At 36.2% G+C, this 12,968-nt stretch overlaps 1 protein-coding gene across 1 annotated transcript; it reads right to left on the bottom strand.

Annotated features, from left to right (window-relative positions):
- Window positions 1-451: 451 nt before the first annotated feature.
- On the bottom strand, window positions 452-2,283 carry LOC145691860 (ectonucleotide pyrophosphatase/phosphodiesterase family member 5-like). The gene has a single exon (XM_081767171.1). It carries the CDS (start codon window positions 2,189-2,191, stop codon window positions 950-952), a length of 1,242 nt encoding a protein of 413 aa, XP_081623297.1. The 5' UTR covers window positions 2,192-2,283; the 3' UTR covers window positions 452-949.
- Between the last annotated feature and the right edge of the window lie 10,685 nt (window positions 2,284-12,968).

Below are 12,968 nucleotides of genomic sequence, written 5' to 3'. Positions count from 1 at the left end.
ATTAAAAATATCAATATCCAAAAGTGCCTGAAGTTCATTTTTTCACTTGGTTATATATACTCACCTCAGGTAAGCAGACAGAAACAAATGGAAAAGGAAGGGAAATGAAAGTCTTGAAAGTGAAACGAAGACAAATTTACCAGTCTTCAGAAGATACTGTCTACAACGCAGTGAGCAGAGTTCGTCGGTAAATCATATTGAGTCGGTGGGTCGCAGTGGGTCATGGTGGGTGGTGGGTCGCAGTGGGTCATGGTGGGTGGTGGGTCGCAGTCGGTCACGGTGGGTGGTGGGTCACAGTGGGTCACATGCTGTTGACCCATGACCCACTGACCCACTCAGAAAACTTGACTCACTGACCCACTCCATCTCTGGTGTGGACGTATGACACAAAAACCAGTGCATAAAACACGAACATAACTTGTAGTAGGTGACCATTAAAAATCACTAATCTTATTTAACCGAGTCAGGGAAGGAGCGCAGCAGGAGTGGCCGAGGGTTAGCGAGGGAATGCATCTATAGAGAGCAGGCACGTCAGCGACAAGGGTTATACACATAAACGAGAATGGTGGAAAAGCACACTTACACATGCAATACTTTCACTGTCACTCAAAGTTCATTTCAATATGCCGTGGACTGACAGTAATTACTTACAATATATTCACACTCTCGTTCCTTCACAGAAAATGTTTCACATCGTACTTTACCTATAAATTTTCTATTTGGTAGAACCGTCTGCTGGCGCGAACCCTCTATTATATATACCACAAACTGTTTATGCGATACATTCCTGAATTCGTATCCAACACTGCTCCAAGTCACAATTCGCATATGGTGTAAACATTTTTCATCTTCAGATGTTTATAGTTCATGTTCAGATGGTTTTTAGGAACATGAAATACCTAGCAAAACGTTAATTCAATCATATTCCACCGTTTCTTGTTTTGTTGTCTCATACTACATTGGTTATCATATCTTTAACATTTTCAAAGTTTCCATTCGTTGCTGGAAGTGTATTTGTAATTTGCAATAATTTACAGAAAACTAAATACAGATCAACAGAATCAAATGGATTTATGGAATAATTTTGTTTAATGTGTGGCCCCCACGCGAAGAAAAACGGATGCATATTTAGTTCATTGTTATCATATCCATGTACTCCATAGACCGGTATACCAGAACGTGAACGTAAACTCAACTTCTTGTCAATGTCTTCGAACGCATACCCTTCATTGGCCACTACCAGAATAGGAGCTATTCGCCTGTTGTTCCTAATATGCCACCTTTCTGGAATTTCTTGCTTACAATAAACTCTGTAGTTATCTTGCGTCGATCCTTCTTTAAGATTTTTATAAACTATATTTGTTACATTCTCACTAACCCATAAGTGCAGTACAGGTGATTTCCCGACTGCTATGAAACTGTGGTCTCCAATTCTCTCTCTTAAACTGATAACCGATTCGGCAGTTACAGTTGCCATACCATGGTCACTTGTGATAAACACATGGACAAATTTTGTCAAATTATATTTTAACAATTGTGTCCATAAATAACCACACGTTCTATCCACTCGCTTAATTACTTTATCAACATGGTGACATTCTGGTCCATATGAATGTCCCGTAAGATCAGGTTCCTCGAAATACATCATAACTAGATTTGCTGGTCTATTAGGATCTGTTATCCACTCTACAAGTAAATGTATTCTTTCGTGCCATGGATAGCTTTCCGTGAAGGGCATATTGTAAGTAGGATACCTCCCTCTGTACTTGAACTCTCCACCTGGCCACATCAAAACACCGCTGTGTCTATCAGAACTAGTCTCTTCATTGAGTATCCAAATTGGTACAACTTTATTATTATATGTCCAAAACTCCTTATCACAAATACTTAGAATCTTTTTGCACGCAGGATCGAACACGCTATTATCTATTATTCCGTGAATTTCAGGATAAACTCCTGTTGCAATGGAATGATGATTAGGAGACGTGCTTGTTACAAAAACGTTTCTCACATATGGAGAAGACGTTCCAACTGACATAAGAAAATCTATATTAGGCGTTGGAACTCTTTCTAAATAGTTATACCTGAAGCCATCGAAAGATATAATTATAACTATTGGATATTTCGAAATACATTCAATTTGGGCGAAAGTCAATACAGAGAATACCAAGCACAAAATTTCTCTCAACATATTGCTTCTAAACGCATACGTTCATTAAAAATAAATAAATAAATGTTCAAATACAAATTTTCGAACACAAGTTTCAAGTAAGCTTTAAAAATCACAGAATAAGCTATTTCAATCTTCTTTTCCACAAATTCAAATTTTCAATTGATGTCATTTTATTTTCTAGTGCTTTCTGTCCCTATGGATATATAGTTAATCAATGTGTAATTTGAGAAGTTATAAACGATAAGAATATTTATTGTATACTAAAAAGGCCCAAATAGTAAAAATAAAAAGAAGTCATGCTATACAATTTTATGAGGGCATACCTATATTTATGAAATAAGAACTTATCTTAGGAGGAAATGCGCTCTTACTGCCTTAGAAAGTATTCTTAAGGAAGTTCTATTAATGAATATTGATTTTTAGAAAAACTGAATATAAATACAGCGTGAGGACACATGGCATGAAAACTGCAGTGCATAAAACACGAAACAACTTAAAAACACAAACCAGTTTGTGTTAAGTGGCCACTAAACGCACAAATGCTATCTAACCGGAGGAAGATCATAGTAGACTGGTCCGTGCAAGGGTACGTCTGTAGGGACCAAGTGCACCCGAGACGGTAGATATGCGCGTAAACGAGGATAATGGAAGAACACTTCATACGGCATAAAAGACATGCCTTGCTTATGGCACAGCTTTGCGACACTTCTTTGGTAGTTTTCTACACTGTCTTCATATAACATTTAACTTCATTATGTGTTCCTTATCGAGTACTACGTGGTACTGAGCTCACTTGCCATTTTGCGTTTCTCCCTTATTCCACATTTAAGAGGTAAGATCATGACAAAATTTGATTTCTTATACAATCCTATCGGTGATGTCATGTGGAGGTATCGGCAAGGATGTTTCAAAATAGAGAATCTGCCCATACCACAAAATCATGAAGCCGTACGTCACAGCCATACGTATCCTATGATTGGTGATTTTCTTATCTATGGAAGGTTTTTTTCTTGTAATTTCTTCTCACTTCTATTTGTACACCCATACGTGCAGCATATAATTATTGTATACTATAAATCTGAAGCAATGGCTTAAATAAAAATAAACGAAAGACATACTACAAATGAAGATATCAATGTTTTGAGCCAACATACGAGGTATATGGAGGTCATTCAGTTATCTAATAGGATGAAAATACATATGAGTAGATCTATTTTATAACATCCTTGGGTATTGCGAGGTATCGTTCAGGAGAACAAGTGACATACTGTATACGCAATTACGCTAGTTGGTATAGTGTTGCAAGATGAGCAAAAGTTCCTCCACAAGACGTCACGGACAGAGAGCGAATCAGAATGCTAAAATCGAACTGGAGTTACCTGTTATTTTAAATACCTTGGGCACAGACTCTTTACCTGCCATTTATGGGATGGTATTTATTTTCTTTTTAACACTATTAAGTGAAGATAAAAATATTGAGAGTAATACATCCAACGGAAATTTACTTAATAAATTTAATTTGTGATACATAACTTCTGTCAGGCTCAACTATATATTTCAAGGTCAAATTTTAATTATTATCTATCTATTTTTGGGGATTTTTACGGAGCATAATTAAGGCATTCAAGTTAGTAGAATTATTATTAAAAAGAACTTTTGAATTCTGTGTGGTTTCTAATTTCTTTTATTGTGTACTTATTATTCTTGTTAGCAAATTTACAATTTTTCTCATGTTTCTCTTTCTCTTTCTTGTTTTCCTAGTTTTTGTGCCTGTTGTTCCGAACTGAGGACTAGTTTGTAATGAGATACAAGCAGTTTTATTTTTTGAAATTAACAGCCTTAGCCATGTTGCATGTTCAAGTTCGGAGCTAACATGTTTCATTCAATCTTTACGAATTGCTGCATAACTAAACATAAATAAATAAATACTTGAATCATAATCACGTCAAGTCTTTAGTGTGCTGCCTTAGCCTGAAAACACCTCAGGAATAGAATAGGCTAAAAGAGCGACGTCATCATTTTTTTCTCCGCTATCATGGTGATGGACAATTATTTCTACACAAAAGCGTGAAGTGAGAGGTGTATTGTGAATTCTGCTAAAAACAATAACAATAGATACTAAATTGTTGGCGCTTGTGGACCATTTTGAAGACAACGTAAATTTGACAGGAAAAGGTCCACATTAAGAATATGGGTCTCCCTACTTAGAAAATTTACGTGTAAGATCTACTGATGCTTAACAGAAAAAAGCAGTGTTTGCTGCAAGACGAGCCGATTCGAGCCGAGACAGAATTTTTGTGACCAGATACAAGAAGGCACAGTCCTTCCAGTAAAATCTGATATAATTTCGAAGTGAGTCAGCACTTTCTCGGCACCTTTTCGAGACAAGAGAACCTTGAACCTAGTCTCGTAGGGAATACTAAGACACAGTAACATCCAGAATGAGAAATCATAACAATCGAAGTCGGAAGAGCGGGACGGAAAGATGCGAAAAAAATACTCTTGGCCCTGAAATGATTCTTTATGGAGAGTCAGCATATTTGAACATCCATAATCATTAAACTATGTAAGACTAAGGTTTCCATTGAGTACTAATTCACCCATTAATTACGTATACATATGAAATAACCTTAATTATCTCCATATACGAATTACTGTAATTAATACGCAAACTTCTGACAGTACTATCATTTAAATCACCCCTGTTACATTTTCAGAAAGGTGGTATTATCTTCCAAAAGTATTTAGTGGAAGGAATTGTCCAATAGCAAACCTAGCCCAGAACGGGGGCTGGGGGCTAGGTCCCAGCTTTTTGAGCGTCAAAAATAATTTAAGGTATTAGTTATATATTTTTGAAAGTTATAGTAAACTCATGATATATCTATCATAGTCTGGGTTCTGGCTGCCTCCCCAGTTTCTACCTTCTAGATCCGCCGCTGGAATTGTCCATCAACTATCCCAGGATTTTGCATCCTGGTGAAATCTAAGGAACTTATTTCTACAGGTGCCACATCTGGCCCGTAGCTAGAGTACTAAGACAGGGGGCCGAAATAACTTTTAGGAGGAGCTCATCTTTTGTTCTTGACTGCTCAGTTTTGGAACATATTTATCTAAACAACATATAACTGAAAGTTTTAGGGAGGGTAACAATGGGAACATTGGGTTGAGCACAACTGGTCATCACCTAGTTGCTTGTAGTGTACGAAAAAATTAAGGAGAAACCATTTTTACGATGTAGAGAGTACGTCGTTCGTTGCTAATAATAGCTAATAGTTTTTACTTTCTTTATTTGTCTGAAACGTACGGGTTACTTATTTATGCGTTATATGAACTTATCAGTTAACGTTATGCCCAAATGCCTAAAATGTGGTATGCCCACCTTTCGCTCGCAGAAGTGCAGAAATGCGGTTTGGCATCGAACTAATGGGACCTTGGGTAGTGGATGGAAGCATGACATCTGCACATACAAGTCATTTAATTTCTGCAAATTCCCCGGAGAGTGTAGATGAGTTTGAATCTGGCGTTCAATGACATTTCAAAAGTGGTCAATTGCGTTTAAGATTGGATTAATTTGACAACCATTGCAGCAAATGTGATTCACCACTATGCTCAAACCACTGCAGCAGGACTTTGGTCTTGTCACAAGAAGCGATGTCCTACTGAAAGAGGTCATTTCCAGTTGGAAATATGATCTACTTGAATGGATGTACGTGATCAGCAATGACCTCCTGATAGCCAGGAGACATTATGGTGCCCTTCACACACACTAGTTGGCCCTGCATGACCATGTGAAGGTAGCACAAGTCATAAGAAAGCTACCACCGGCCTGTCGTCGTCCTACTTTGCACGTCTCAAGTACAGGGTATCCAATATACAATGCAACCCGGAGTTTGGGATAGTAGAACTTTCGAATCTGAAGTGATAAACAAATAATGGTTATACCAAAATGAAGCCTTGTTCATGCATATATTATTATTATTATTATTATTATTATTATTATTATTATTATTATTATTATTATTATTATTATTATTATTATTATTATTATTTATTTATTTATTTATTTATTTTTGCAAATTTGCAAAACATGTAAATTGGCTCATAACTCATACGTATGGATGTTCTGTCGTTAATTTTCAGTTTGTTTCGTTGGAGCAGTTTGGAAACTATAGAGCAGAAAAAAGGATTCTTCATTTCCACCGATAATCGGATGTGGCCTCTGTAATGGGTAACTAGGGAAATCGTAGTTTTCATAAATTAACACTCTGAATTGGCAACTTTGCTGATGTTTCAGTGCATCAAAAGGTGTGTTAAAGATATGTCTACATTATGCAATTCCTGAAAACAATGAAAAACACACTTTGAAATTATCATGATAAAACGTTTACTTACATGCACTCGGTAACACTGATATTCATTTCTATGGGGCTATTTAAAGCAAGAGGTATACAAGAACAATTCTCGAACTATTCAAGACCTGGAAACGAACATTCGCAGTAACACTGAGAACATTAACACTTGTAATCTTCGTAAAGTTACTGCCAACCTGGTGAAACGTGTGAACCAGTGTTTGAATCAGAACAGGGTACACTCCCAGCATCCGCTGTATAGCTGGTAACTCATTTCTGATAGTAGCAGTGTTGCCGGGTGCATGTAAGTAAACGTTTTATCATGATAATTTCAAAGTTTGTTTTTCATTGTTTTCAGAAATTGCATAATGTAGACAGATCCTTAACACAGCTTTTGATGCACTGAAACATCAGCAAAGTTGCCAATTCAGAGTGTGAATTTATGAAAACTACGATTTCCCTAGTTACCCATTACAGAGGCCTCATCCGATTATCGGTGGAAATGAAAAACTTTTTTATGCTCCATAGTTTCCAACCTACGACAAATAAACAAACTGAAAATTAACGACAGAACATCCATACTTATGAGTTATGGGTCAATTTACATGTATTGCAAAAAAAAAAAAAAAAAAAAAAAAATTACACCTTCGGTTACATCTGGCAACACTGTGTGGTTTCTAGAGTACTGCAATCGTTGCTTCCTAGTTTAAAAATGTATGCATGAACAAGGCTTCATTTTGGTATAACCATTATTCGTGTATTACGTCAGGTTCAAAAGTAATACTATCCCATTGTATATTGGACACCCTGTAGTTGTTCCCCTTGAAGACGATAGATTCTGACCTGGCCATAGATATGATAAAGGCAGTACCGTGATTTATCAAACCATGTAACGTTGTTCCACTGCGCAGCAGTCCAATGACGAGGAGAATGTGCCCCTTCCAGTCGTTGTCGATGATGGCATGCGGTTAACATTTGTACACGTGTGGAATGTGGAGTACGAAGACCCATATCTAACTGTGTACTATGATCTAACTGTGTATAATCAGACGCTCGTGATTTCTCTACTCTTAGAGTCTGTTGTTAATTACGCTACAGTTTGCGCTTTATAATGTTGTACCAACAGTCAATAACCTCCAACATTTTTAATAAGGTGTGGTCACGCGGCTTCTCGTGGTTTGATGATACTTTCACTGCCTTTTCCCCAGCTTTAGGGGACATTAAACAAAGCTAATCACGAACACACGACAAGTAACAACCCCGTGAAGCATTGTCAGCCGATCGACTTCGTTTAAAAGTACTGGGCGGTCATAATGATTTGGCTAGTCACTGTATGTGAAAAATACACTGTTCACTACCAGACCGCATCCGTTGTTGTCTTCTTGTAACAGTGACACATGGAGTTATAACAGTGACACACATACATCTAATAGCAGACTTAGACTAGACTTAGTTACTTAGAAGTGTAACATACTTCGCAAAGTTTCATTTGGGTTATAATAAATCAAGTCCATTAGTAGAAGCTTGGAAGAAGAAAGTAACCGTTTGCTCTTGTCTGCAAAGGATTTGTTAATAAACATATGCATTAATTCATTTAGTAAACTAACAAACTTTTACATAGAACTAAGTAAGCAAATATCTTCAATAACTCTTAAAGACTGTTCACAAAATGAAACAAAATACAGAACAATATTGCGTCAACAAATATTTTAGGTGTACTTACAATACAACAATACCACTCAAATATACCCTTCCAGCAACAAACTGTAATAAAGATATCATGTTTGTTCATTTGGTATTGTGGGAGAAAATTCGGATGTGTATTTTCTTACGACTCACAGATAATATTACATTGCGAAATTATGAATACTTTTTTCATTATTACAACCTAGAGAATAACTTGAATTTTCAAGGACATACGAGTGTTTCCCGGAGTATGTAAGCTCTTGTTTCTACACGATCAAAAGACGGAAACATATCAACATTTATTATCACGCAACCTTTAGTGACGCAATTCGTAAAAAATAGAAACTATATCGAGGTTAATAACGAAGTAACGTACTTGTTTAAAGAATAATTAAAATATGTGGAAGAGTATAAAATGTTCAATTATGAACAATAGCCTGCAAAAAAGACTTTAAACTGTGAATATAATACGAGTATAATGAGAATGACTATGCATTTGACTGAGGTCATTTTCCAATCTATTTAAATGACTAGCTGAACCTGCGCTCTTTACACAGCTCATCATTCGCATATGAGCATAAATCTCCTTATCATTCCTTACAACATGTGTACATGTCCCTTTACAGACACAAGTGAAAGACGTATTGATTAAAAAAAAGTCAAGGGGTATCATAAAGGGGAGACTTTTTTCGATTATTTTTCTCAATATCTCGCACCGTTTGCAAGATTTGAGCCTGCTCCCGGTTGAAGTTTCTAATTCATGTATGACTAGTGTTTTCTTTGTTCTTGCATGCAGTATGTAATAAGCAAATACATTACACACACCATTAATTATAATGTCAGTTATATATGGTGTTCATGGGGCAAAACACTCTAAAAAAGGTTCATCTTAGACTGGAGAAATGGTTATCCTTCCTTTTCCATTATTATTTGGCCATGAAACAAACGCCTGAGACATATACAACCCCTATATACAACAGTGTGATGTTGGGATGTATAATGCTTAGGATGTGATGCTTTAGTTTTTTTTTAAATTTCAACACTTCCAATGTATCCGTAAAAATGTAATAAAGAAATAGTGGCCATGTTTTTTTAAATATTCAATTTGAACTGGACAATCTACCTGCAATTTGCAATCGATCAGTGAAAACGCCATCTTTCTAGAGCCTGTAGTTTCCGAGATCTCATTGTCGAAAGGATTGTCCACAAACATATAAACGTAGTTTAAAAGAGCTCCAAATATGGCAGCACAATTCATTTGCATTTATTTCGGAGAAGGCTTATTAAAGGCAAAGGCCTTTGAACAATAATTTAAAAGGATAAAAATTTTCTGAAAAATATTTCTTTAGGTAATTTATTTAAAGTATACTCTTTTAAAAATATTTGTCTTTGTTATAAACGTGAAATCACAAATAACCGTAAATCAAAGGTTTGAAAGCTAAGGTTATAGGTTAGAGCTCGGTCGCTCTTAATTGGTACTGTAGCATTTTAATAGATAGATAATATTCGTTACCGAGATGAGAAGGGAAAAGCACTTAAATGTAATTAAAAATAAAGTTCGAATTTCAGAAAGCAGCCATAGTCTTTTTGCCTATGTCTGTAGGGTTTCAAAATGTTTGATTCGCACTTCTGGAACTCAAAGAGAATAGACAGGAAAAAGATTTTGGTACCACTCCGACATCGCTGTCTTGCTACTATCCGAATAATTTCCAAAGTTCTCAAAGTATTCTTTGAATCTTCCAAATAACTGAAAATATCATAAACCGTTTAATTCTTATCCCAGTATTTGAACACTAATATTGTGAGATAACAAGACGTACTAGAGGCTTCCGCAGAGCAGAGATGACCACTTTGACCTAACCTCACTCAACCTCACGCTCACAAACTCATTTCGACCTCATGCGGTCTCGTTCACTCAACGTCACGCTCACATCACCAGTCTGATCTCACGCTGACGCAACCTCACACTCACTCAACCTCACTAGTCTGACCTCACACTCACTCAACCTCACGCTCACGTCATGAGGTTGAGGTCGAGTGAGCGTGACTTCCGAACTCGTGAGCGTCGATTCCGTGAGTTTGGGCACAGATCTTCCCGCTAACCTATTGCCAAGCACGCGCACCTTTGGTGCACACGGTCGTGGGTACAACTTGCGATATTTCGATGTATCGATCGATAGTTTGAAATGTCGGGAATTTGCGATGTCGATTTTTCGATAGTTTTCAGTATTTGGATAGTTTTCGATGTTTTCTTGTTTTCAATATCAAGGTATACCGATACCACTTTCACTACATAACGAAACCTCTTCATATAACAGGACTTAGACTTTCAATACTTCAACGTTCTCTGTTCCACAGGATTACTACCTGATATAAACAAATATGGCAAACACACGTCGATTTATCAGGATCACCCAAGTGGGATTTACAATATTGTAATATTAGTTCGTACGCCCGTACGACTTTTGCTTCACACGCGAATAGAGGTAGAAATTAGCCATTTTCGGTTTAACATTGATTACTATAGAGCAAAGACAGTAACATATAGCGAGACATGGTTTCTTCCAATTGATCCAGCGTCCCAAGAAGACCTTTTATTTCCATCTTTAACAATCTACTAAAATCGGAAGCGATATATATATTTACTACACTGAACCACCGTGGCCCCCAAAAAGTCAAAGTTCAATAATAATAATAATAATAATAATAATAATAATAATAATAATAATAATAATAATAATAATAATAATAATAATAATAATAATAATAAAAGTAAAAATGAAGTTCTCCTAAACCTAATTGATTTTGCAAATCTATGGCTTGAATGATTGGTCGAAGTTAAGTGAAATTTTAACCTTACACTTGCAGTAGACAATTGCATAGAGGTCTGTCCGTATGATGCGCTTCGCCTCCTTCTCTAAGTTCTCTCTCGCATGTCACCCTCGACATCTGCCAGCTTACCAATCTCTATCTATATAAATTTCAACAGTCCAAACAGTTATTCTGGTCATTTTAGATATACCCTCGGTAGTTTCAATATTAAAACTATTACTTACAGTCGAAAATTCGAAACGAATTTCTTGTATTATTGAATTAGCTCGTATTGTAAAACTCAAATTAATCATTCTCTGTAAATTTAATTAAAAATGAATTTGTAACAATTCAAACCTTTCTTTATAGGATACAAAGTGAAAATGCATTAAAATTTTTACAAAAGCAAATATATTTAGAAAATAAGTTTTTCTATATAATTATTTTGTATTGTTAAAATTTTGTACAACGACGGGGTTGGGGGGAGCGCCAAACGCTTTTGGACCTAGGGGTGGCAAGACATCAAATCCAGCTCTAGGTCGAACACTAAAAATAATTCAATCATTGGTGTTTGTCCGACTAATATTACATAAATGGTATAAGTTATCTCCGTTTTGGATAAAATATAGATGAAATATAGCTTTAGGAACACATGTGAGCGAGTTCCATCCTCCTAAGTTGTTCCGCTCTCTGAACAACGATTAAGGATTATACGTAAATGAGTTAAGTAGTCGAGGACTGGCACATTTACCCTAATAATACAAAACATTTATTTATGGCTGTTCCGCACAGTTATATTTATACAAAAACAATTACTTGCTAACTATATGAATTTTATTTCCAAGTAAATAGTCGGTGTATATGAAATTTTATATACTTATCAAAATGTAATAATTAATCTCAAATACTCACCCAGCAAATATGTAAATTCTATTTCCTATTTGGAGCAGGCAGGGGTGCACACAGACTGGTTTTAGGGCGTTGGACCCGATAGACTTTCTTTTGTTGGGGAGGGAATATTCTCTTTCAAAATGACAGAATAGCACTTTTAATTATACTATAATTTTCCTTTTAAGAACGGCAACTGTGAAGGTGAATGAATGTAGTCTCTGTGGCTTGAAAGGATAAAATTATGACGGAAATTGGAAGAAAATACAGTATAGACTGATCCTGTTTAGAAAGAATGGATAAGGACTATTAAGTGATGTAGCCTGCAATGTATTCGACATGCAAACCAGTGTGAAAACTCATTGAATAGGGGGAATCTCGCTAAGATATTAAGCATTCTGCTTTGGGGGTGATTAGTATATTCGGGGGGAAATTGCGCCCAAGTAATTGGAGAGATGGTCTCCCCTCGGCCGAGGGCGGGGTAGGGCTGCAATTCTTATGTGGTTAACTGCTAGCCCAAGATTCAAGATTCCCCTCCCCTCTAGAAAATTCGTAAATAAAACACTGACTTAGCCTACAAAATCCCTATTAAACAATGGCAAAGGAAATCACAAGAGAAAACTATAGTTAAAAGGACAAAGGAAAATATTCAAACGAGTTTTGGCGGTAATGTATCTTTAAAAATGTAGGTAAATTCAAAACAATTTAATTGAATCGGTTATTTTATGATACTAAGTGATGAATATTCTTGACCGAATTTCGAGGCCAAATACTCCAGTGCGCGCCACCATTGTACCTGACAAAACATCAAGACATTCTATGATTATTTTCAACTTGCTTCTAAGAAATACCTGATGACAAAGAAACTAAAACTTCTATCCCAAGTTGGCCAATGAAAAAAAAAAAAAAAAAAGGTAGCGGGCCAAAGGAACTCCCTGCTTAACTATGGTCGTTTCACAGCAGTGTTATCTTCAGATAGAGAAAAAGAAGCTTTTGTGTAGAGAACAAAAATCTACAGTCTTTTCGAATTACAATATACTTCTCCCTGCTATTGGAAGAAC

Source organism: Thermobia domestica, chromosome 8 (assembly GCF_964235325.1).
Source record: "Thermobia domestica chromosome 8, izTheDome1.hap1.1, whole genome shotgun sequence".
NCBI classification, from domain to species: Eukaryota; Metazoa; Arthropoda; class Insecta; order Zygentoma; family Lepismatidae; genus Thermobia; species Thermobia domestica.
Note: the sequence above shows the minus strand (reverse complement) of the source record. Positions and strands in the feature narration are given on the sequence as shown.

What these genes read in the sequence shown, in the direction of transcription:
- LOC145691860 (XM_081767171.1), bottom strand. Translation starts at nt 2,191, where the DNA reads ATGTTGAGAGAAATTTTGTGCTTGGTATTCTCTGTATTGACTTTCGCC.